Raw genomic sequence first — 27,749 nt, 5'->3', positions numbered from 1 at the left:
AATAGAACAAAATAACTTAAAAGTAAGAATATTCAACAGAAACTTCCCTAAAAAAATAATTGGGTTTAAATATAAAATTTTAAGTTACTTCAAAAAAGTGATAAGTTTTCTTCCTTTTTTTGCTTTAAAATCTGCATTGAAATAACAGAGGACTTTCTCAAATATCATAAGATCCGATAAAACATCAGTCACAACATTCAGCTTTTAAAGTATCAATTGCTTCATCTATTCTGTCGTGTTTCTATCTCCAATAGGTTATGCTAACAGCATGTTTCAATCCACAGAACTTTTCTTCTCTCTTCATAGTAGAGACACATCTCAACTGTCTTCAACTCTTTAGTCAACTTTTAAAAAGCCTGAATATTCAATGCTGATAATTTTTCCATCTGGGAAAACAAAATTATGGCAGCAGAACTGGCCTGTGTGAGGGGCTTCACAGCATCTAGGGTATCCAGGACTGTCAGAGTCCCACCATCCTGTGTAGCCCTCCCCCTTCCCCATTTGTTCTTGCCCTTTCCTCAAAACTCATGGTACCAGCCTCTAAAACACTCCTGTACCCTCACCAACTCTTTTGAACACTCACAAGCTCACCAAAAGTAAAATGAAAAAATGCACCACTTAACATCATGTACACAAACATTTTATAGTGCATATTTCATTCTATTTCCTGCAATAACTCAATGGCTATGCACACATTTGGATGAACACATTATCCCATTCACTCATTAGGTCATTTTGTTTTAAGATGGAGGAACAGAGGCAAATAGTCATATAAGTGAAGACCCTGTTTATTTTCTTTAAATAAATAAGAAATAAGGCTTATTTTCTTGTTCGGAATATGCTGACATTTAGAATATGTAAAACAAGCAAACACTAGTCAGCATGTAGTAAATATATACAGATAGAATAAATGCCTTTGGAGGGTGGCAAATGGGATTTATTTTCAGAGGCATTCATGTGAAGAGTGGTCACTCCAACAAAAACGGAACACTATCCTGTGAAGAGAAGTATTTTTTTATTTATTTTGTGAGTTGAGCACCTGGCATGCTAAAAACCATTTTATCCTCTAAGAAAAAGAAAGGTACAGTTTTTAAATAGGTTCTAGAGCTTAGTACTATAAACTGCTTTTTATAATTTCTTATGACTGTTAAATCAATTTGCTTGAAGCCAATGTGCAATATTTATCTCTGTGCTGAAGTATCATGAGAGAAATTCAAGAAGTCAACTATTTTGCCTTCAGCAAACATGGTACCAAAACCACGATTCCATTTTTTTTTAAATATATAAATATATAAGTATGGAACATTTTTATTACTGAACTGCTTACCACTGTCAGAATACTTGAACTTCTCCTCAAAAAGGAGCTCTGGCCAAATCAGCTAAAAAATTCTATTTGGTCAACAGGTCTACTGAATCGTAAAGAGATTTCCAAATAAGTGGCTAAATCTAGAGTTCAGTGGAACCTCACTGAAATGGGTAAATGGTATGAAGAGAGTGGGATTGAACTCCATTTAATAATGAAAGAATTTCGCTGCAGAGTATTTACTACTTGTGGCTGTCTCACAGAGAAAGCAATTTCTGGAAGCCTGGCTGAGCTTGCCTCTGACATCTGTGACAAAAATGTTTACACTTGTAACATGGAAAAAGCATTACTTTGCAAGTCACTGAAATGCAGTTAATGTAGAGTCCTTTTAACAGAACAACAGGCTCGAATAAAAAAGCAGTTTTTTAATACCATATTTCTAAAAATGTATTCAACTTTAAAGGCTAAAAAACAGTCTCCCTCCCTTCCCCATGCATAATTAATATTTTTACAAAATTAAAAAATTAAAAAAACATTACTCACTCTGTCACGACGGCTGGCTATTTCTGCTTTAATCTGATATGGGTCATACTTGGTATTAGTTGAAAATCCAGAGAATGCTAAACAGATAGAAAACAGCATTTTATTTTTTTTTCCAACACTCTTCTTTAATACACTTGTTAAGATGTGGCACTATTTTAATAAACAGTTGCATTAAATTCTTTGAGTTACAAGTCATTAGGCTTTAAAATAATCCTCTGTGCTAAAGTACAACTGAAGATTTCCATTTGGCCCACCTGAAACGTTTTTGATCTGAACAACAATAATTGCATATAGCAGCACTGCATATTCCTAAAAGCAACTAGCTTTTATGACTGGATGGTAGCATTTACTGATGCAAGGAATTTGTATAATATTAACAATTGCTAGCTCCTTCCTAGGTATATTGAATTAACAGTATGATAGGGACTAAAGATATAAAAAAAATCCCAATTGTCAGAAAAAAATCACACCAGCTAGGAAGAAAAGCTGCCTCCTAAAGCAACAGTGTAGAGAACCAACATACAGATCAAACTCTGGCAAGTGAGCTCTCCACGCAGTGTATCTGGAGTCAGGCAATGATTTCAAGCTGTGCCATTACAAGCTAAAGCCTAGACAGATGAAGTAAAGGTCCTAGAGGAGGCTGGGCAAGAGCAACCATGATTTATAGAGTGAGCCACTCAAGGCAGCACTGGCCCACTGAAAAATGCCTGGTATGTGAGTGGATGGGGTTGTGCTGTCAGACCTTCCATCCTTTTGCAGAGCTGAAGGCTGCTGCTTTGAAACCCATATCCGTGTCTGCGCTGCAGTGAACCTTTCGACTCTCGAAAGAATACTGCAACACCAAGGTCATGTCGAGCGTGCAGGAACTTGCCAAAATGAGTAGTCATGCCTGGACTAATTCTCTAAATCCAGGATTTTCTATGGATTTTTTTTTTTTTAACAGTGCTGATCACAACTGAGTCACAAAACTGCTGCATGGGCACCTCCCTGCCAATCCACAGCCGCTGAGCTCACAACACCTCCCACTCATGAGCGTACGACACTGAGTCAATGGCAGCACCCACAAGCAAAGTGGAGGAAAACACTTTGTGAAGTTTTAGTTCTTTCAATGCAACAACCTGAAACAAGTAGTAGTGGAGGCAAGGATATTCGCAATATAAGCACCCAACTTTGGTTATGTAATTGCACTCAAATTAGAAGCCTACTATTTCTGCACAATAAATGGAGAAGCAAGCATCCCACAGTGGAGTGGAGGAGTCAAATTAAGAAAAACAAGTGGAGAGGAAGCCTCTGGGAATCTTAAGTTGACAGCACAATTAAACCCCAAGAGGAAATTTAAAAAAAAAATAATCTGGCTAAATCAGCCTGCCCCATTTTCTCGAAACAGATGCATATGACCTTAAACCAATATAAAATATATTAACACATCTGTAGAAAATTTAAATATTTTTTCACCTCGAAACAAAGAGAAGATTTTATTTAAATGCTCTTACAGAGTCTCATTATCAATTCCAGACATACCTAAAAAACCCAAAACTATCAGAAGATTGAGAAACATAAGTCAATTGACAGAGCATTTCCATTTGTTACAGATAAGCTCCAATTTTGTTGTTTTAAGCCATATTTTGTTGCCGCTTCAAGCAACTTGTTTTTCCAAGAGCTTCAAAAATATGAAAAACAGGTTATATTTTTCTAGTATATTTTCATCTTCCAGAGAAGTTTCTTTCTGTATATTCACCTGAAGTAATTCAACAAAATATTCCACAGAACTATTGCAATTTTTTTAAAAACAAAAAGCCCAAGTTCCTAGAAAGGTATTGCAATAAATGTCTATTTTGATTTTATAATCTCAAAAAATACTGACGACACTATTTTATCCTATTCCAAGTCTTTAAACAGTAGGTAAACACACTTTAAACAATAATTTCTTTTTAAAGATTTCTTTCTTAGTAAGAAAAAAATCTTAATACTTCTTAAGATTGAACGTAACAGGGAGAAATAAAACTAGTCACAACTGTTCAGTTACGTCACAACTAAATCACAGAACACATGTATTTAAAACTAAACAAATAGATGAGAATCCCAGTTCAACAGTAACAGAATACTTGGTCCAATCCATGTGGGATACTTCAGCCCTACAAACACAGGATTTTGGCTTACATATGAATTACCTTGGATTAATAAATACCAGTGGATCAGTAGCTAAATACTTCTATCCACATGCCTGCTCTAAGTTCCCCTCCACAGTCAGGTTTCTTGAATGTTTTCAGAAAAGGCTAAAGCAGAGTTTTCCATTCTTACCATGTACTTGTCATTTAACATGAAACCCGCAGTTAAACAATGTCAGCACACACAGCAGCCACTGAAAAGCCACCAGTGCAGTAAAACTCCACCACATTTCCACGTGGCTGTTGGGTATATCCACTTGACACACTTCTTTGAACTCGAATGTTTGGCTCTCTGGCAAAGACACCTTTTCCTATTGCACCAGCCAACAGCTGTGACAGCAGTGCAACATCTTTAGAATTCAGAAAAATGAAAAGGGCAGGAAATCAAAGCTCTACGACCTACACCACCAATAATATCACAGGCTGACATTCAAGAATGAGGTGCACTAAGGAAATACTGCTTCCTACTTTGTGGTCAGAGGTGCCCTTGACCACAACGGTGTGCCCCTAACACCTTATAAAGTTGCTAAACAGACCATGGATCTACAGAAGTTTTCCCCTAAGTTGATGGCTTCCACCCACGTTGAGGGTAGAACAATCTGTGAGTTTAGGAGTGCAAGTGGGTGGCTGGTCTAGCGACATTCAGTCTTGCCTTCACTGCCTTGCAGAGAGCATCACTAGAGCTGGTTCCAAGATGGGTAGAGATGCTAGCTGGGATATATCCCTGTTTAGTGTTACATCCCAGTTTAGTGTTAATATTTTTCCCTGTTAAATGTTAAATCTGTATTCTAATAGAACTAACAGGAAATGAAAGACCTGAAATAGCAGAGTGAAAGGATAGCACCTCACTTCTGTAGTCAGAATCTTCATTCAGAGAAGAATCCAGTGACAGAAATACTTCACAACATTTCTTACAACACATCTTGTGAGAGGCAGGTGAGTAAAATCAAGAAAAGACTATAAACTCACAGCTGGCATAAGAACGGCTGTCATCCTCACACATTTTGTGCAATTGTTGATATTCTTCTTGGGCTAGTTCAAAACGCTGCTGCTTTATTTGGTAAATCTCTTTCTTGGCATTGAGTGCCTCCTGGGCAACTATTAAATATTCCTTCAGCATGCGTTCTTGCTCCCTTCTCCATTGCTCCCTTGGGTCCTCAATTTGTGTGAGCTCTAAGGAGAAAAAATTAAAAGCATTAAAAAAAATTTGTAAGATACTTTATGCTACAAGGTACAAATTATTTTGTTCGTGTCCGTTCTGAACTAACATACCTAACACTACAGTGCATAAAATTGCTCCAGCCAGGACGAGAAGAAGAAAGGATGCAGAGTGAAAGAATGGGAAAAGCCTTTTCAAATATAAAAGGCATTTAAATTTGATTCTTTTCTTTACCAACTAGTGCAAACGCGAAGAAAACAGTACTTTGGCTCTAACCTTCCCCCATAGCCAACTTGAAAATTTTGAGAACTACCAAAAAGCCCAGAACCATAAAGGACAGTGAAAGGTATCCCAATGCTTAACCCATAACTCTACAGAGAGCTGGAACTACCTTATCATACTACATACAACTTTGTAAGTGCAACATCCTGAAAGGTCAGAGACTGTCTCTGCATACTTAAAAAGAATAAGGTAATTCAACAGAAAAGTCAGCATTTTAATCTCAAATCCATAAAGCATTCAAATCGCTTCTATTTTTGTTTTAAGAAACAGCAGTCTCATGTTTTCACTTTCCAGGGTTTAGAACAGTTTATATTCAAACACAAATCAAAGTTTCCACCACAAAATCTTTCCCATACATATATTGATTCTCAAAGTTACTGCAAAACAATCTCTTTGCAGCTGCAAAGGCATTTGAGAAGGACACGTGCACTAAAATCCTAAAAAATTATTGGTTCATTTGTTTTCTTTTTGTGAACTAACAAAACTGTTTTACATGAGGATGTCCACGTAAAGTCTCATCTTTAAGCATAAGGTTAATTTCTGGTGATTGAAGCTCTACCAGTAAGAAGTTGATGCAGACACAATGCCAGTTTTCAAAGTAATGGTAGAACCTGCAGCACAGTGAGGAGGTAAGCACCTAGCAGTTTTTTCCAAATTTGGTTTCTTATGAGAGATGAAAGTCAGTTATGTTTTGCATTAATCATGAGTACATAATTCAGTAGATTGGTGTCAGTGATGAAATACAAAACTGTAAAAGACTGAGTCCAACAAATTAAGAATTCCACTGGTGTCAGGTCACGTTAGCAACTCTACCATTTGAGAGCCATGTGAAAAGTGTATAAACAAAACCAGAAAGCTCAAAGAGCAGTACTTCCAACAGATTTGCTCCAACTTTTTCTCTTAACAGCTGTCCCCTTTCTCTCCCTGCAACTCCTCACACTGAAACAGTATAAAGATTTTTCCCATCGTTTTGGAATTTCTTCCCACATCCCTGGGATCCTTGATTCCCAGCAGCACCTTCTGGCTCCCATGACCCCAAACTATCTCTGCAGCCAAGGACAGGCTGTGCTCTGACTTGTTCAGTTACAATAAATCCTTCTCTACATGGAGGGCAAGCAGAAGAAAACAGAGTTCAGATGGCTGCCCATCCTTCACTGACAGCATGTCAATTTGCAATGCTATCTCACCTGTCCATAAGTACTCCTGAAATCTGTGCAAATTTAATATTCCTAAAACTGCTAATCCCTCATGGAAACTATGCAGAAATTAATAAATCTTTATAAGACAGAGAAGCTGGATCCTAGTAAGCGTTTCTTTTTGAATAGGAAATTATTAGTCCTAACCTCAGTAAACAGCCAAGGCCAAGATGTTATGTTCTATCACATAACATCTTGGCCTTGGCTGTTTACTGAGATTATTATTTATCCTTTACTTCAGGGCACTGCACCTCTTATAGAATTATTTCAGAAGCCTTCTGAAAACCTGGCAGCATTCTTCTGAGACAGAAAGCTTCTTTAGTACAGTAGTGACATTTTCTTCTGTTTTATGAAACTTTGCCCTGGATTTCTAAATAAGTTTGCCACATAACAACAACATTAAAGCTACACTGTTATGATAAAATTAACTTCCTTCATTTCTTTATAACCAATTAAAAAACCCAAAACACTATAGTAACTCAAGAACAGCCCCAGACAAATGCAGAGAATATATTACTCCCTCACTAGGGAATGTTCAAGTGCTTAAAGGAGACTTCAAAGGCTTCCAAGATTCTGAGGAGGAGGGAAAGGAATTCTGTGGCTGGCAGCCGCCAAGGTTTTTAAGCAATGGTTGGACAAAAGCCAAGAGCAGCTTAGTAAGGGTGTCAACAAAGTACTGAATTTACAGAACAAGATGGAGATCAGGATTGGAAGCACCATTGAGATTTACAGAAGATTCCTCTGTTCCTGGTTTTTTTCAATATAAATGGAAAGCTATTGCCTAGAAATCTTTTCCTTGCTTCCTGGGTAAACAAACATCGCAAGAGGCTTAGAAAAATCAGATGTATTGCTGTTTTCTTTTAGAAGGTGCAAGGGCAAAAAGCTTGTGAGAGTGCACAAAGCATGAGAGGTCCCTGGTAAGCATAACTGTAGAAAGACTCTGAATTATCCCTTGCACTTTCTCACAGTATTTCTTGGAACCAAAGCACTTCTAAACTGTTTTGTCAATTAACACAGAACTCCAATGCTCTGTAAAGCATTGAACCCAGTCAGACACAAAAGGCAGCCTAAATGTTTTCACATGAAGCTGCCATTCCAAGTGTTTTAGACATACTCATTTCAGAAAAACATTTCTTTAGCTCCTACACTATCTCTGCCACTTGCCTGACACAATCTCATGATGCACTCATTAGTTCTCACTTCTACAAAGGAAGTTAATGTAGTCTTTTGATTGCTCCCTTTGTTGTCCACAGTTTAAAAACTGGATCGAGTATCCTATTAGTTTTGAATAATGATTATCCAGCTATAATATTGAGTCTGTCTTCCCTCTTAATATAATTCTTACTGGTATATGCAAGCACTGTATTAGCCTAAGGGTGACAAACCCATTTGGCTGTGACGTTTGAATTACCATTTAGGATAATATCTGTGGGCTGCAAGTAATTAGTTATCATGAAAGAGACTAATTTTGCAACCTTGTTAATTGCTGAATGATTCCTTTTACTCAGTTCAGCACTGGCCCTATGAAGTTTCTATCCCTCTGTTCACACATCAGTTTTGTTTCATACCTAATATGATTAGCTTTACTTTCTCAGACCCATTAATATTAATCTTTTCTTTCTGTGTCTACCCATTGAGCATTTGGGAACTCAGTTTATCTCTGCAAAGACTCTTTTCTACAATTTTTGCTCTCAATTGCACAGAAAAAAAGGCAAGCCAGATCTGACATGCCTACAATGATTAATATCCTTTCTGTAAGTTCAAACTTCATGTCTGTGGTAAAGTTGCTAATAACAAAATCTGAAAAGCAAAAGGGACTGATTTCTTTTGCATATGACAGTGATTGTTATTGCTATAAAAGATGCCTATAAGCATTCATGTTCTACAGGGACTCCTAAAACCTTTTACAATTAAAAAAAAAAAAAAAAAGAGTTGCCAATACCCTCTTTTTCTTTTTTTTAAAATATGTGCATTCACACACATTTACATACATTGGTGCAAGTGCACCAATTATTACGTTGGAGGATTACTCCAACGTAATCCTCACTTTTTACTAAACTTCAACATTACTAAAGTTACCATGACAGCAACTCTTAAACTACTGCTTCTTTTAAACACAGTTATTGTAAGAATTACCCAACAATCTGTATTTATTGTCTTCGAATTTTCTTGGCTATCTATCCTTGTGATTCGTGTATTAACAGCTCTTTAAAGTCTGTAATTTAATTAGTGATCTTTGTTAAATTTCACAACAAATAAGTACCTGTGTGGGTCAAAAAATACCATGGAAACATTTATTATTATGTTGTTTGGGTTTTTTAAAATAAGTGAGTGTGAAACCACAACAGACAAGTCATTCCAATAATGGCTGGAAGCCCAAAACTATTTCTACACTTTTATTTTTTAGTTGACTAGATTTCAAGTAGATAGTATTGAAGTGGGTTTTGTAGATTATACTATTTACTACTGCTGTGATAGCCCATATAAATACTTGCTTCTTTACTCACTCCTCACCAACTGCCAATTCCAACAGTATTGAAGGCATTCACTCACTAGTGATAAGAAGCTTAATGATAGCAGCACAACAGTAACAGCAGCAGTAGTACAAAGCTATAAAGATAAGACATTTTCTTAAAAGTAGAACTGGCAAACATGCCAGACAGTGGTGATACAAAGCTCAGCAACAGTCCAAAAGGGAAAATGTTAGAAGTTAGTTTCCAAAAGGGACATCTGTTGTCTTTTTTATAGCACTTTATACTGCATTAAAGCATAAAACAAGCACTGCTTAAGCGAGGATGAGATTACTGTATTTCATGACACTTCTGATTAAAAATGAGCACATTTTGCTTTTCAATACAGAAGAGTGAACTACGGGTGACTGAAAAACAGGAAAAATCTTTGTAACTGACGTATGACAAAAAGCAACAACAAAATTATTGATACTTCACAGTATGACACAGCAAAACAAGTTTTATACACTATAACTCAATCATAGTTTGTAAAATTCTTTACAAATGGAAGAAGCATTGTGCCCCATGTGAAAGATGAGAAAACAGATTCTGCAAGAAATTACTTGCACGTATTTTCTCACTGTAGCATGAGGTGCATAAATGGTATTGGAAACAAAGTTAGTGCCATGAGTTAACATCAGTTTGCTAGTATTCCTCAAAATAATCATGCATCTACTCACGATTTATGTGGTCCATATAATAAACTCCAATCTGTTGATCGTAAACAGTTTCCCATCCTAAAGGAAGCTCATCACCGACACAGTCAGCAAATGTCAATGGCTTTGTAATCCTGTAAAAACAAAAATAACACGAATAAATACAAAAGGCGCAGAGTTTATAATGCAATGAATGTTATTACATGTTTTGAAGATACCTCCACCATTTGATTACGAACTAGTTATGCTGCTTAGGAATGTGCTGATAATTACAGTCATACAGTTTCAAAATAAAATTTTATTTAAATATGCTGACAGATACTCCCCAAACAGGTAAAACTAGCTTCTCCCCTCAAGTTTCCATGTATAACAATTTAATTATAATGGCATGCAGTCCTGCCAGTTTTTCTCCCATACCGCAAAGAACACAGTTGTGAAGCTGGAGTTCACCACTGCTAAAACTACTAGAACCTTTATAGGTTTTAACTTCCGTAAGGTGAAAAAGCAGGATAATTGCTTGTCCTGAAAAAATAACATAAAACTTAAGACAGCACTATATAACAGATTTCCACTTTTTGTTTACATATTTTCAACTATTAATGATATTCTTGTGGTCCAGACACATCCAAATTACTTCCTTTCCCTCAAAAAGAAGAGACAAACAAACGTCTGAAGAATTCTGAAGCAATTAGAGTAGAAGTAGTAATTAATATGTAACAGCATTGCTATCTAGCAGCTTAAAATGTCACATCTCTGGATAGGCAAACTCTTCCTAGACCAGTGGATAACAGAAAACCAAAACAGCATATCAGTGTTGACAGGAATGTTTAAAATATCGGATTCCAAATTCTACAGAAAGACTTTAAATCAACACTGCTCTAGAACATCAAGGTATATAAAAAACTAGGAAGAACAAATAATCCAAATAAAAAAGCCTTTGCATTCAGTCTAATCATGCCTATTTCCAAAATCATTTTAATCTTTACTTAACCCCTAAGATAATGGTTTCCTTTACTAGTACAGTAATTTCAATGATACATGGGATACAGATCCAACACCTTCCTCACGTATTTGTTGAGGCATTTCTAACACCTAGAATGATGACAACTTTGCAAACCTTAAATACATTCATTAATTTCAGGACAGACTTAAGTTTAGCACAACCTATGACATAACACTGTTATTCATAATTCCAGCAGTATGGTATAATACCCAACTCAGGTTTACTGACACCACATTTGAACGGTGCTTACAAACATGTTGCGGAATAGAGAGGGACAGGTATTTGCACTTCATCTGATAACACTGATATAAAACAGTAACTTTGAATTAAAATATGTCTGTCTTTGAACTCAGAATTCCTTCCCCAAAACAAAACCAACCCAATCCAGTGATAAAGCCTTCAAATGATGGAAATACCACGGAAGCTACATTCCAGCTATTCCAATGGTCCAGTAAGCACACTATTCAACCACTAACAAAAGCACAAAACTTTGCACACAGCAAACAGAAAAACCGTGTTTACCTGCCTCCTAAAACTAGTAGTACATTACATAAGTATTCTTACAGTGCTCAAAATCAACTGTAGTAAAATAATAAAAGTGTCCTTACTAGTTTCAATGTAATGTTTGAACAGCTTTGCACAACAGTACAAAGATCACATTCTCTGGATTCTCCAACATGTATAAACATTTAGTAAGATGAAGATGTACACAGACTTGTACACAGACTTGTACACAGACTTGTACACAAACTTGTGCGCCACTATTTAAAGTAAAAGTTTTCCGTTACCGCCAAATACGTAGTTCACATCACGTAATCAAGCAAATCCAAAGCTGCTGCATTCAAGAAAGAAAATGTTACTGTGAACTGACATATGCACTCTCTCAGTAATTCATCTAGCAGTCAGGCAGACCAAATATTGCCAAAATACTTCTGATCTCCCTGGAATTCAGTCAAATATTAAAAATACAACATGTGGCATTTTTTCTTTAACTCCCATGGTCTTATTCTGAAGACATCATGTTTACAATTTCTCAAAGTAGTCTAGACATTGGCTCCTAAATTACTGCACTATAGACAAGATTTTCTTTGGAATGAGTTATGAGATTTGCTTGCCTGTTATACAAACATACCCTCAACCCTTTATTCATAAATAAAACCTGCACATGATACTCTAACCTTTCACACAACAAGAACTTTAATTCAATGCTCTCCGTGATCACACCAGGGCTCAGACTTCCAGGACAAGGACAATGTTCGCTTTTGGGAAAAGGGAGACTGAAGAAAACCAATGCATCTGGTCTAACTGGTTTTCATTCCAATGATATAAAGCATGTGTGAACAGTTTAATTAATGGTTTTGAAGGAAAAATTTTAAGAAAAACATCCTAACACATAAAAAGCTATCTTCCAGATATTCAGGCCATTATTAAGTTGATGTTGCTCATTTTAAACTATAATCAAAGTTGCTCAAAGTTGGATTCCTGACAAAGCATAATGTCACATTGATTCTCAGTTCAGTCACATTTATACCCATGTAGCTGAACCTTCATTCAATTAACCCAGGTCAAAATATTAAACTAAGAACTGGAAGTTTCTCCCTGTGTTTTGTACTGCTTTAACTAAGAACTGAAAAAATACCTTTCTGGTTTAAGCAGCACAACTCTGAGTACAAGATTAGTTTTTTGCAGTTAGGGAAACTAAGGGTTTTCAGAACAACAAAGACAAAATGGAACAGATGCAGATATGTATATTGGAGGTCAGCCACAAATGACAGCAGTAGACTGCTGAAATTAAGTATCTTCTGGAAATACTGCTTTACCCTCTGGATTTGTTTTTAATTAGCTTAAGCACTATAAAATAGATCAGATCTTTTCTGCTTCTATATAAAGAATTGTACAAGGTACAAGTACATCTGTTAAAACATTTCAAAGTATGAAAGACAAAAAACTTTTCAAAGTATTATAAAGACAAAGACAGAACAAAAATGCTGCCATCTTTAATTACACAAAAAACAGGGCTGCCCAGATCTGTGCTATTCACAGTATAGTAGTAAAGAATAACAGCTAGCAGTAAAGAACAACTAAGGCACTTCTCTGTGATCATAGTAGTAAACAATAGCTAAGGCATTCCCCCCTAATCATCTCCTGTTCTACCCACAACAACTGGTACACACTAATAAGAAGGTTCTGAACTTTCAGCTGAAGACTCAGAAATTCTCTGGGATCAGTTTACAACATTAACTGGTTGTGGCCACTGAAGCTACAGGGCAGGTACGAGTGACAGTTGTCCATGGGGGCCAATACTGGATAGATCAAAGAACCAACCATAACTTCAGATTAACTGACTTGCTGGTTCTTCATCAACTCGAAAGGTTTATCCTTTCCAAAAGTAATGATGCTCTTCAGTCCTTAGACACCTAACCTTTGGTGACCTTGAAACCCTTCAGAAGCAAACACAGAATCATGTAAGAAAGCTTCCATAACCCAAATCCTTCACATCTACCCAAGACACAAAAATCTTTGAGCAACGTCGAGCATCTTGGATCTGTCGCTTCTAAGTCTGCCCAAATTACATGTTTTTGCTAAATAGAAGTATAAGTCCGGTATTTGTATGCAGTAAAACAGACACATCTAAAACCCCAAGTTTTAACATTTTCTCTGCATCAATTACCAGGTTAAACAGTTAGAATACAGAAATTAAACTGCAAAATAAAACCAAACATGTGACTAAACTAAGAGATGTTTTTCCTCCGCTTTGCATACATTTTCATATCTTTAGCCACTACCATATGCAGAAGGATTCCAGAATACAGTACTACAGCTTTCTGAATGTGCAGCAGCAACAAGTATTTCTTGAATGCATCAGTTCACGGCAGGGACTGGGTGGGAAGAAGAAAAGAAAGCAAAAGACAATGGCTAAATATATTTTGGATAAATTACTGCAAAAGTACTCTCAGCTTTAGACACTTTGTTAAGAGGATCTAATTTCAACCCCCTCAAAAAAACACAGAAAACCTTTACCTTTAAAGGAACACTCCTGAGTTCAAAGAAAAAGTATACTTCAAATCTCCAAAACACAGTCTGATGGATAGAGCAGGGCAGTAACTTCATTCTCATAGACATTCAAAACCAGAACCAGACCACTAAATACACAAGGCTTCAGAAAATATTAGATAAGATTCTCAGTCTTCCCATGGCCCTGATGCCACATCAGAGGGCCCTTGCTGCCTGAAATCCCTAAGCCTAATTGAGTAAAACTTCCCCTGGGAGGAACTAAATTAAGACAAACAGAGCCTGTTTTTCCAAGATCTTGAACAGGAAATCGAAAAGGTGTTTCCAAAGTAGAAACACTGTTGCAAACTAGCTGCCATCTCTCAAATACTGCCTAGATACCTAAATTACATCCAGGGCCACCCTATCTTCCAAAGTGGCCCTGGATTAAGAGGAAAGCACTAACCACGAGGGTTAATTATGAAAAAGAACCATGAAGTTCTGAAGAAAAGTCACCATCTATAGGGGTGACAGAGGGAAGGATTCAAGTACAGCAGCTGACGAAAATGCTTTTATTTTTGTTTCTGATTTTAGTCAGATCCAACAGAAGAAGCAGAAAATGTCTAATAAAATTTGATACTCCTCAACAGACAACTAGGAGTAACAATGTCTTAAATCTGGTCTCAGTGTGAATTGCCATCTAATGGGATAGATGATTTTGCTGCGAAATGTAGACTATAAACTAGGAAACTGTATTAATTCACATTACAGCTCTGAAGAATACCAAGCAATTTAAAAATAAATAACAGATAAGAATTACCAATCTGATAAATCTAGCAACAATTTATCCAAGGAAAGTATTACACTGAGTATATTACTGAAGTGTCAAAAGGCAAGAGAGAAGGCAAAATGAAAAAACATGCACACACTTTGAAGCTTTCAGCCAGACATTTTTTTCGTACCTCCTTTCAAACATGAAGTTAAGCTACAGCCACTGTTATAAAATTTAACTATCCTAAATTGAGCAGTAATGGAAGACGATTTTTTTGTTGTTTCATAGACACCAGCAAGAAGAGCTGTTTACACCAAAGGGAAGAATGGGGGGCTTATTATTATTTTGTTTTCAGAAGTCACACTGCTGTCCTGGAGGCACTTCATGGACATCCTCCTCCACCACCATAGCTCGGGTCTGGGCAGACAGACCCTCTCTGAGGGTCTGTGGCCACCCAGCTGAGCCATGGCTCCCCAGCAGACTCCTCCAAGCAGGCTCCCCTGGAAGGAGCACTCCCCTCCTCAACAGCCCCTGCCTCCCACCCCACCGGGCAGGGAGGGACCTGTCAGGCACTGCCTGGCTGCTGAGCAGGAGCTTCCTCCACAATTCAGAAATAGGCACACACCAGTCAGACCCTGCGGCCTCACCCTGGGGCAGCACATGCCAGTCAGGCTCAGGCTGTTTGCAGCAAGTGCCACCATGAAATCCAGATCCCCTGTAAAGCACTCTGGAGTACACCATGGTTTTCCTCCCTGTTTGTCCTCCATCACAGATTCAGCTCTCCACAAGCAGCCAAGTCACAAAAATGGACTGGATTTTGGCAAATGACATACTAAGTGCTTAGTCAAAAGTACAACAAAGGTCATCAAACTATATGCATCTTTCCAAGGTAAAAATTCCTTATAACCTGCTTCTTAATCCAAATTATATATATGTATCTTCATTTTACTGCATAATTTAACCTCAAATTCTTAACTTACTGAGTGTCTATTCAATCCCTCATTAAAATAAATCCATAATACAGATGGCTGGACAGAAACTTACACAAATGAGTTGCTGTGCTCAGGACAAAAGGACTTAAAAAGGTAACTTGTATTCAGTCATCACTGGGAGGCATTTCCCTTGGAAATAAAAACATACCCTAGAGCAAGGAAATAACAGCACAAGCTCTTCTAAAGGTCACTTAAAATTCTGTCTTTTTAAGACCACACTGTATTTTGCAGAAATAATTTTCATTATTTCTTTTTTTCAAGAACTGCAAATAAGTAGATGAAGGAGTGCTAATAGTGTCCAATCAGTTTATTTGCTTCAATTATTTTGACAATAACATAAGCCAGCACAGCACACATCACCATGCAAAACAGAAGCCACAGGATGGAATTAGGCAGCCATTTGTATAGTAATGAATCAACGTCTTCAAATGTGAGAAAAATGTCTGATCACTATTAAACCTTTTTTTTTTTAATTTAAACTCCAAACAATTAGATTTTGTGATGTAAAATGTATGTGAAGCCACATGTACAAGTAAGAGAGAACCTATCCAATTTGTTGACTTGGAAGAAGTAAAAGCACTCGGTATTGCCTACAAACACCTCTAAGAAATGTATCCCCTTACCTTTCACTATTTTAGAAACAATAAATATTTACTAACAAGCAACAACAAAAAATAATATACTTTTGTTTTTATCCTTTATCATATTTCCAAAAACCAAAACAACTAAGAAATATTGGCTTAGTGTGTTGAAACATAAAATAAAATGCTATGTCCAACTGCAGCTCACGCATAACTTGTCTGGCTGCTCAGGAACTGCTGAAACAGTTCCACACAAGCAGACAAGTCTTCCAAGCAGCTATCCATTTCTTAACAGCAGCTATGGTCCATATCCAAATTCAGAACACAAATATTATGGGAAATTCTTGCTGAAAATATACCCACATTTTATGTACACAACCCAAATTCCCCCTTCAAAAATCACAGCTGGGTTATATGTCAGTGGTTTTAAGAAAACTGAATTTGGTTTTGCAATTTATTATTTTTTTAACAGAAGATAAACAATTAAAAATGGGGCAGAGGGGTTAAGTAAGACTCTCCATGAACACTTTAAAACATAGTTTGTGTGTGCACAGATAGCCCGAAGTGACAGGCAACTGTACAAAGCCACTAGCCAAAAGCTAAGATTAGCAATGGGCCAGATGCAATTGCTGGAGGGACTTGCTGAATGAAGAAAGGCACCCTGGACAGCAGGCAACTTGACATCTAAAGCAGAAAACAGACAAAATTACATATGGCAGCTGGGAATAAGCCACAAGAGGACAGCAGGGATACGTGACAGATAAGACAGTTAAGGAGGAGAAATTAGGAGACTACAGTTGCACCAAACTGATTTCAAATTGCACCTTCATATTGAATATGCTCTTAGCTAGAAACCATAACACGCAAAACATTTATGACTCTTCTTTTGCCAATCCTAATAAACCTCCCTTTGCTACTCAAAATCTCTAAATATTTACAAGATTTTCTCGAGGACTGGCATAACAGGAGAGCCTTAAAAAATAAAAAACTAAAACCAAATGGATAAGAATCAAAAGCCTAAACTAAAACAGGAAGAAAATTTAACAGAGAATTTCAAAATTTGAGAAGCAAGCTGAATTCTTCCACCTACGTAAGAAGCCAAACATGACACTACACCTGTCCAGGCACAGCACAGCTTTAGAGCAGGCAAGTAAGCATAGAATCATAGACTATGCTGAGTTGGAAGGGACCCACAAGGATCATTGAGTCCAACTCATGGCCCTACACAGTATCATCCCCAAAGAGACTGTACATATGCTTGTGCATAAGCATATGCATATATACACACACACACAGAATTGTTCACTTCTGACTGCTGGTCACAACTTCCATATGCAACTATCAAATGAGGAGGAAACACCTGCACTTTGCTTATGGAAGTCATCTGAGCAAGGGTGAAAAAGTGCACCTGCAAGAGCCTACCAGCAAGTTCTTAATAAGCCCTTTGCACACGAACTAATGGGAGGAGTTCAAAGCAGAAAGGAAATGCAGCAGACAGGAAAAGGGAGGTCCTCAGCAGACAAGGAGGAACAAAAATGGGACATAAAAGTCCAAATTCAAGTCCATGAAGTTCCATGTGTTAGAAGAATAGGAGGCATCAAAATAAGCTTTACATCTCAGTAAGAAGTAACTAAAATGGTCTTACATGGTGCAAGACACTACCATGCAGTGGAATACTTCCTGAGGACTCTTGCAGGATCACTTAAAGTTTATATGAAAAGAGACTAGCACATCCTAACTATTACATTGCCTCTTTCATTTCTAGTTTATTAAGATGTGTGGGCTATCAGTGCTCACTACAGCAGTACAGAAGCAAAAGGGTAAAGTTCTTCAAAACTGTCTGCCCATCTACTATGTTCTCTCGCTAACCTCATATGCCCTAAATCCAGAAACATTATGCCAGAATTAACTGACTACCTTGTTACCCTTAAGTCTGACTAACCATTTCTTTGACATTTTGAAGTCTATGTGATTACAGTAGAGGTTTTTCTACAACATTCTAACAGCCACTGGTAATGTACGGTTACCTCTGCACTGCTGAAGGCGTTCCCCTCCCTTAAATTCATCATTCTTCTTTACCAGTTAGCCAGATTGGAAATAATTAAATATACATATATATGTGTGTGTGTGCACGCACATGTATATATATATACACACATACACACACGCAATTGATTTGTCCACACATACCATTAATTGATTTGTCCAAATACCATTCAAGTGTCAAATGACAGTTTAACTTAAACATTCTTCAATAGAGAAAAGCATTGTGAAACACTTTTGTGAACACTTCAAACCACTTTAGAAAAATCTCAGTCAGCAAAACAGAGAATCTTACATTAACTGGTAATCTTTGGGTCAAATAGAAAGGCAAGTAGTTGAAGATGCACAGAGGTTAGCACCAGAATCTTGAGGTATACACGCAATTACATCCTGCTGCAGTCCACAATTGCCTATTAACAGAAGAAAATCCTCCTCATACACTAAGAAGGTCCATCATTCTATAAAACTTGCCAACAAACATGATGCTAAAGGGATTTTTTATATCTGTAGTTTGAGAGAAACAATGTTTTAGAACAGGCTACAGCTCGTGTTCCCCTAGAGGTAAACTGCAGTTTAATGAGATTAGAAACAGACATCTGTTATGTCTATGTGCACAAACAAGCCCAGCACTACTATCGGTGAAAAATTAATTAATCTGATGTTTTAAAATATTTTAAGCCCCAATCCTCCAAAAACTTACTATACTTGCAATAAATTAAATTTCACTGAAATTAATTTCCTAACAATATTTTCACCGATAAGTGTTATTCAGTGATATTAATAAAAGAGAAAACTCACATTAAAAGTTACCAGAAACCATTTCTAGAGAAATGAAGCAAAAAGTGACAAACAATGGGAGGAAAAAGTAAATGGAACTGGACTGAGTATAAAACAATGGTTGGAAAAATATATATTCAAGAGACTATTCTTTTCAAGCCTTAGAACAAAGTGATGTGTAGATAAGTGCCAAAAGAATATGCATACCATGACTTCACATACATCCTATTCAAAACAAATTGTGAGGTACAACAGTAAATATAGGCCTCACACCCAGAAAAGTCTACACTGCCAGCTAATACTAAAAATTCAAGACAAGAGTTTCTCATTTAACCTTTCAGAACAGCTTTGCTCCTTCTCCTCTTCCAACCCACTTTAAAATAGTGTTATACTCATCTTGTATTTTTTCTAAAAGTACCACATATGGCATTTCTCAAACACATTCAAGTATCACATTCCTAGAAGTTTTATGGACTCTTGTACCATTTCTATGTAATGTCTTCTAACAGGCTACTGTGCTATCACACACTGACTCTGCCTGTAGAGAGAGAAATTTTGCCTTGTAAAAGGCCTCAGCTGTGGCTCCAAGCCCCCCTCAGTGGAGTGGGTGCCCAAGGACATGGAGGGAAACCTGCAACCAGGGGGCATTACACTGCACTCCAGCAGCTCCCTGCCCAAACTATGCTGCAGATCTGTAAGGAAGGCTTTCCAGACTGCTGCTTCTTAAGTTTCTGAACTGCAGTAATAAAGCAATAGGGTACACAGGAATGAAAGAGTGCAACTAATGTGACACACACACAGGATCGAAGGGCACCATTTCAATCACTTGCCTGAAGAGTTACTAAGCTTGACTTAGCACTAAGCAACTGAAGTGGAAATATGTTGACAGGATCTTTGATGCTTTTGGTTTCAGAGTCCATTTCTTGCAAGCAGTGATCTATGGCAGTCACCTCATTATTTAAGGTTTTTCCACTCTTCCAGGAGTAACAGACCCTTAGTCAAGCACATATGGATGCATGTTTCAGCTGCCTAGAACTGGTGATGGACAAGCCATTAGTGACTATTGTATACATTAGCACACATGTATAGACATCCTCCATCTACCCGTTCATTGTGAACCTCCATATTTTAAATGGTATTACAAAAACAGGTAATGGTTACCTACAAGATATTAAAAGTGTTCTAAAAATAAACCTATTAAAGAAAACCATGCTTAAAATGTGTCTGATTTTCCAAACATATCAGGAGAGCTAACAAAAGAAATTTTATCTCCCTGAAATCTTTGCTGCTTTTATACCAATGGAGCAAGAAACCCCCTGCAAAGTAAAATAATGTCTTTAAGCCAAATAACTACCTAAGGGAAAAAGCAATGGTTCTGCAATGATTTGCAGCCTTTATATATTTTCTTTTCCACAGCTGACATGCTAATTTATATAATTTCTAAACTTTTGATTCTCAGCATTCTCAATCTACCAGTCACAAACAGAAGGTCACGTTATCTACAAATACATAATCACAGAATCACACAGAATCATAGATTATGCCAAGTTGTAAGGGACCCAAAGGATCATCAAGTCCAACTCCTGGCCCTCCACAGGACCATCCCCAAGAGTCACACCATGTGCCCAAGAGCATCATCCAAATGCTTCTTGAGCTCTGTCAGGCTTGGTGCTGTGACCACTTCCCTGGGGAGCCTGTTCCAGTGCCCAACCATCCTCTGGGTGAAGAACCTTTTTCTAAAGGTTCTAAACCTCCCCTCACACAACTTCAGGGCATTCCCTCAGGTCACTGGTCACCACAGAGAAGAGATCAGTGCCTGCCCCTCCTCTTCCCCTCACAAGGAAGTTGTAGACTGTGACAAGTAGACTGTTCAGCCTCCTTTTCCCCAGGCTGAACACAAGTGCCTTTAGCTGCTCCTCATATGGTTTCCCCTCAAGGCCCTTCACCATCTTCCTTGCCCTCCTTTGGACACTCTCTAACAGCTTAATACCTTTCTTATATTGTGGTGCCCAAACCTGCACACAATATTCAGGTGAGGCTGCCCCAGTGCAGAGTAGAGTGGGACAATCCCCCCCCTCGACTGGCTGGCGATGCTTTGCCTGATGCCCCCCAGGACACAGTTGGCCCTCCTGGCTGCCAGGGCACTGCTGACTCATATTCAACTTGCTGTCAACCAGGACCCCCAGGTTCCTTTCCATGGCACTGCTTTCCATCATATCATTCCCCTTCTGTACAAACAGCCAACTATATTAATATAATGTTAATATAGGTGTTGTGGAGAATATTCTCTAAAACATGCACTTAAACTCTTACAACTGCTTCCACACTCCGGGTCAACATCCTTGTCAGACAGTAATTTTCAAGCTTTTAGGGAAACTCAGTCCAGTCTCTTTTTTCCCAATATTTAAGTATCCTACTATTATTATCATTCCCCAAACACACTTGCTTCCTATAGTCCTCCTTAATGCTGACCTTGCAAACTAATGCAGTATTCTCTCCAACCAATATTTGTAATTTAGCACTATATCCCAAAGACAGACGGTTTTACAGATTTATGTTCATCTGAAATTTTTTAAGAGGTTAAAGTTATGAAGCTTGATGCTGTTACTTCTATGGTTGCCAGTAGTTGTGCAATATATCATATTTAAGCTTCGAGTTGGACCAGTAAAGTACTTCCAAATAAGTAACACAAGGAATTACTCATAACTTCACTGTCATGATTTTGTTTATATATAAAAATATAAAATACTTTGTGAAAAAATCCAGAGAAATCCAGACAGATAATGTAATTTAATGAACTATAATAATGCAGTATGGAAAAAAATCCTAAGAGAACCTGCTCAAATCCAACATTAAAAAGTACTTAGAATTATCAGAAAAATTAATTTTTGTTATAAGAAAATAAATCAGAGTGAGACAATACAAGCAATGTTGAGGGTTATTTTACAGTATAAAATTTCACATATACCAAAAAATCAGAAATTAAAAACCAGGCAACAGGAGATTAAGCACAATTCTAGAATACACACTGTGCTATCAAACCTATGGTGACCTTAATCTGAACATAACTGAACATCAAGTACCACAGCAGTGAAAATCAGATTAAATTTATAGTAACATACCAAAGAGACTTCAACAGTAGATGGCCTCCTCTTCTTTCTCCCCATCTCCCATGACAGAGAAGGTTAAAAATAGAGGCTTCCGTTTCCTTAGATTATTTCACTTTAGGCTTTTCTAGAGCACTGAAATTAGCTACTTTGCCAGCTTCCTACATTTGTGTTAGAAAAGGAGTGTTAAAAACACACATTTACAGCAACTCAGGAAACTGACTTCTGTGGTTTGTGTTATTATTATCACTTCTAAATGACAACTCTCTCTAGAAGTTGTAGGTTTCTCTTCTGAAGTTTCCCTTTGGATATTGCTCACCCAAAGGCCCCTTGCACCACATAGTAACATATTTTGGGAGTAAGCTGTACTGGCATATTTTTCTATATTTATGCATTCCTTTGCAGTTAGTAAACACAGATATTTTCAGTGCACAGTGCTCAATTCCCCACATCCAAAAGCAGCCCCAGTACTAGGAAGGAGAGCTTAAGAGCCATAGAAATACAGCTTCAGCTCCCTCTCTCCTAGCCCTGAGCCTTTGAGGAAGTCAGAGCCAAAGGAAGCCTCTAACTTCCACCATGGCAGCACAGAGCAGCCCCAGCTGTCCAGGTCCATATTTTAAGGTCAGAAGGTCACTGTTATTCTCTAATTGACCTCCCGCATAATACAAGTTACAAAACTGTAGCTGGCACTTCTTGCATCCAGCCCAACATCTCATGGGCAACCTAGACCATATGTCTCTTTATACTGAAAATATGTACATTGCAGAATAAGCATCTGAACTCTTTATCTGGAAGCACTGCATATCAACATACAAAAAGTAGCACATATCTAAACTCTGATGTAGTATGATGTTGTACCACCTACACACAACTACAGTGCAGTGACATCCATTCATTAGAAAGTCTGGTATGCTTCGTTAGGCATTCCCTCATTTTTTGATTGCTTTTTATTCTGCTAGAGTGAAGTCGCCCTGCCTGAAGTTCTCCCTCCTGAGGGTGTTACTCCTTCCAATCTCTTGTGAGACCTTCAATTAAAACAGCTCTGCCATTTGAAATGATGAAGCACAGGAAAAATGCTGTCAAGTCCCTCCCCACCCCCCGCTTCAAGTTTTACAATAGTCTAGATAATCTCAGCACTGTTAACCACAGGACCTGAATTTTTTAGGCATCCTACTGTTCCCAAGGAAAGTCATTCAAGTTTGGTGAAGGTACAAGAGAGTGGAAGAGGGCAATATTGTTGCACAATGCTCAACACAATTCTGTGAAGTCGGAAGCCCCGGTCTTTGGAGATTTAATTTCCACTGAACATGTGCCAGCTTCTCAGGACCTCTCCTGGCTACACAGCCACCCAACCCCAGTGTTCCAGGACATCCAAAAGGATTGCTCCAGCAAGGAGGAGCTCCAGAAAAATAATTCCAGTACAACCCTACTCATTGCAGGAAAAGAGACTAGGAAGTCAGTTTCTCCTTCTGGTCTGAAGGAGAAAGCATCTGAACCCTGTTAGCATCTGAACACCAGGAAAAGAAGGAAGCGGGCACATGGTGGCACAGAAGGATGGAGAGCATGGGAACCAGGTGCTGGAAGAAGAGAAGGTGGCAATCAGAAAACAATGAATGATCCAGGGAGGCATAGACAGGAGAGCTGGAGCAAAGGGACTGGCCAGCAGTGGTGTGAACAGGCCACAGTCTAACCGGCTGATGTGGAAAGGAAAGACTGCCCTCTACACCCCTCAGCTCTGAGACTCTGAATATGGCTCTAGCCTCCCCTGTGCTCTCCACCCCAACTACACCATAAATCCCACCTGTAGTTTTGTATGAAAGCTGGATTAACAGCTTGGTACCATCAAACTGGAGAGATCACTGCTGCCTTCCAATGTGTCCCTCTCTGCTGCCCTGAACTGCACAATCCCATCACTTCATAGCACTCATCTGACACACTTCTGACACTCATCTAATCATACAGTAAAGTAGCAGTGGGTATGCTTCAACTCACCAGAACTACAAAAAAGGAATGAGGAAGGAGGAAAGAAGCAATGGGGGGGGGGGCACGGTTACTGAACTAAATCAGTTTATTTTGCTATCAGATGAGAAAAAAAGGCAATGTAGAAGAGGTGGGTGGTGAGCAAGACCTCCTACTATTCGTAACAAGCTATTAATCCAACTTGCAGTATACTACTGATATGCTAAGCCTAACTCTGGGGTTAGGGGGAAAGAAGAACAAAAAAAAAAAAACCCACCCAAATAAAATCAGAACAGCCACATAAAGACAGTTTCAAAATAATGACAATGCAGACCTGAATTCTGGCATTTTAAATACAACATCTGGTCTAAGTTTGGCTATGCAATGTTAATAAACATGAAAAAACCATACAGATGCATGACAAAAGCATCTCAGTTAGGAAGAGAACATTGAGGCACCAGGATCCATATCTTAAAGAGCCTTCTAAAGTTTGGGGGAAGAATAAAGTCTATTTTAAAAGTTTCTGAGAAACTCAAGTACATAGCAAATGAAAACCTAAAACCTCAAAAGTACCTTTGAATATTCACTGCTAGGCAATGGTACTGCTGCCCCCAGGAATAATGTCCAATATGAACACTTCCTTAAGTGCTCACAAAAGCACACATAACAACATAGGAAATGGACATGGATAACGTGTTGGGAAACCAACTAATTAATCCCTTTATCTGTCAAGATTGTAAAAAAAAAAAAAAAAAAAAAAAAAAAAAAAAAAAAAAAAAAAAAAAAAAAAAAAAAAAAAAAAACAACCAAAAAAAACCACAAAACAAAACCACCACACACCCAACCAACACACTCTGGGAGCTGCATAGGAAATAACTAAATTTCATGAAGGAAATTAACTACTCATGCACGTGTAATGATTGACTGACCAAACAACCATTAAAAGAAAAGAATGCAAAGGGAGAGAGCCACTGTGTTTTGAGTCATATCCTCAACTATATGCCCACTAAAAGCTATTGTTCCATAGTAACTGCAATTAAAATCTCATCTCAGCTTCTCTTCTTTTTCTCATATAAGTTTATCTTTAATGCAGAGCGCACTCACTCTCATGCATCATCAAAACCCATAAAGACATTAGAAATGCAGACTAAATGAACAGCAGGAAATTCAAGGTAGAAAAACATTTGCATTCCCACGAGGCCTGTCTGACACTGAGTAACAAGCAGGCTGGACAGATGAATTCAGAAGAGAAGTGGAGTTTATATCTGATATATTAAGAAAATTACCTGCCCACAGAAATTATGCAAAATCTTGTCAGAGATGTTCCCTGCATTTCACAGCCTTCTGTGTTGCTAGCAGAGGAAGCATCTAAAGTTTTAGTTTCTTTAACTCCAATGCACCTACTTTCTTCAAAACTACTTATATGCAAGACCTAGCCATCAATGGGCCCTCCTCAGTCTCTGAAGTGAGGATGGTAGGCAGAACTGTCTCCTGGACTTAGAAGCTCTTCAGGAAAATTTTAGACAGGTGGCAAACTTTTCCCAACAATACCAGCTATTTCCAATTACTGAAAGATTTACTGATTCAATCCATGAGTACTTTAAAAGAGAAAAATCCCCACAGTTTTCACAAGTGTTGTAAGCCTGCTTGCTTAGCTGGGTTGATGAGCAATACTTCAGGAAATCCATTAAAAGGAGCACATGATGCAAACTGAACTATGACTGCTATTCCAGACAGTAAATGCCTAATGTGCTGAAAACTTTGTGACTTAAGTCTGTTTAAGAGAGCAGAACTTCAAAACTTACCACCAGCAACTCAAAGGCTATTAGGAAACCCAAGGGAACTGAAAGGGAAACTATGGTGCACAGGAAGGCAGGACAGCGTACAAGCATGACAGGAAAATCCCAGAAAAATGTGGTAATGACTCTTTACATACTCTGCTCCACACAATTTCATGTATCATTTTCTAAAAACCTTTTACTATTATCTATTAAGCAAGAAGAAAGCCTCTCAAGATAGCTGTGGAAAAAGAAACAAGAGCACTCCCTCTTACCTCCCCCATCCTGTACTTATGCCACAACTGAACAACTAATTTGAAGAGATTTTCTCACCATTTCTTAGACCACTGCTGCCAGGAAAGCCAGTCTGCTGCCGCCACCCTTCATCTAGCTTCCTTCTGCAGGTCTTACTTCCCTATAAGTGAACCCAGATGCTCACATACATAGCCTCTCTGCTCTTCTCAGCATGAAATCCACAGGATTCTTAATCACAGGATTTGGTTTTCTGATTTCATGCTGCCGCAGCATAACAACAAGGAATTACTAAAGATGGAAGCTATGAGAAGAGCAGAGGTCTTCAGTCCATCTCTTCCCTACTCTTCATCATAGTTGAAAGTCTAATCCTAAATTTTTAATGTCATTGAGAAATTAACTTCCTTGACAATTTCGCCCTCGATTTCTAATTAGAATACAATGAAGATATCACCAATTAAACAAATTATTATCATATTGCATTAAATCTGTTCCTCCCCCATCCAATTAATGAGGTGTTTTAATGACCATTCAGGAGCACTACTTTTCAGTTTATCTGATTATCTTTAATTGCTTTTCAGAACAGCCTTCTAAGCCACGGAACCTCGCTGCACACTCAGTTAAGCCCTGTTGCTGGGCTACCTTTTAATGGAAGCCTGGATTTTACAGATATGACTGGTCTAGACCCTCTCCTTCCCTCTGGCCATATACTGAGCAATGCATCTTACAACGACTTAACGCTTCTAATTCCTGCAAAAGTTAGTTTTATGGCGACAATTAATTTTCCCTAACTCCTCTCAACAAAGAAGCAGTAATAAATACACTGATTTAAAGACAGCAGTTAAGTTTCAAGTGGAACGCTGATTTGGGGAAGAATATCGATCCCACCCACCCCCCAAAAACCAAACCCTAAGCTCTCTAAATAGAGCAATATGCAAGGCAGCATATCAACTAACCAAGACGTCTCTGAATCACACTGCTTTCTGAGGCGGCACTACAGCAATGCTAAGGGCAGACACCCATGGATGCAAACACATTTCTACTGATTGAATAATCTGTATTTCTCAAAATTCCAGCAAACACATAAAAGGGGCACTTTCCTTCTTTGTAGAAAATGAGTGCTGACAGAAGCAGGGGATGGGATCATCGCTGTTGCCATAATATAAATCCAGAACATTTAAAAGGGTAACATACAATTTATTGACAGCTGAGTCAAAACAATGTAACAATTTACATGATCCAAGAACAGTATAAAAGTAAACAAAAATGTTTATGGACTCTATCAATTTTACAAAGGAAAACAAAGTACACAAATGCCATTTTTAATAGTAGCTTGTCCAACAAATGGTTTAATTTAACAGGGATTAAAGATATTGTAAGCATGGACAAATTCTTCTGGCAACTTTTACCATCCATCAAACTTCAATGTTGAGAAGAAATAAGAAATCATTGTCTTCAAAGATCCAACATTAATTTTACTTTTATTCTTGCTTCCTTTAAAAATAGCTGTGAAAATGAACTCGCCTTGCCCTCAGTAAAACAGCTCATCCTCATGTATTTTTTACAATTAAGCCCTGTACATTGTTCCATTGTTTTGAACCTACATTCCTTTGATCTTCAATTTCCAAAACAAGGGAACTACAAAAGCATTCTCAAACACACCTTCCAGATCAGGCA

General features: G+C 37.9%; 1 protein-coding gene across 4 annotated transcripts in view; it reads right to left on the bottom strand.

Moving 5' to 3' along the window:
* Window positions 1-27,749, bottom strand: part of WWC3 (WWC family member 3) — a 97,323-nt gene that overhangs the window by 51,565 nt on the left and 18,009 nt on the right. For 2 of the 4 annotated variants that reach the window (XM_027735279.2, XM_027735278.2), the window contains exons 2-4: window positions 9,842-9,951; window positions 4,984-5,187; window positions 1,847-1,923 (exon numbers count right to left, since the gene is read on the bottom strand). In XM_027735279.2, the coding sequence (XP_027591080.1) occupies window positions 1,847-1,923; window positions 4,984-5,187; window positions 9,842-9,857 (297 nt within the window). In that variant the 5' untranslated portion in view covers window positions 9,858-9,951. Of the gene's footprint in view, window positions 1-1,846; window positions 1,924-4,983; window positions 5,188-9,841; window positions 9,952-27,749 lie in introns of those variants that run through there. The other 2 variants (XM_027735276.2, XM_027735277.2) reach the window with 1 other exon arrangement.

The sequence above is a fragment of the Pipra filicauda genome, unplaced genomic scaffold, assembly GCF_003945595.2.
Source record: "Pipra filicauda isolate LSUMZ 115617 unplaced genomic scaffold, ASM394559v2 scaffold160_size1671714_pilon, whole genome shotgun sequence".
In the NCBI taxonomy this organism is placed as follows: Eukaryota; Metazoa; Chordata; class Aves; order Passeriformes; family Pipridae; genus Pipra; species Pipra filicauda.
This window is presented reverse-complemented; position numbering and strand designations above follow the sequence as displayed.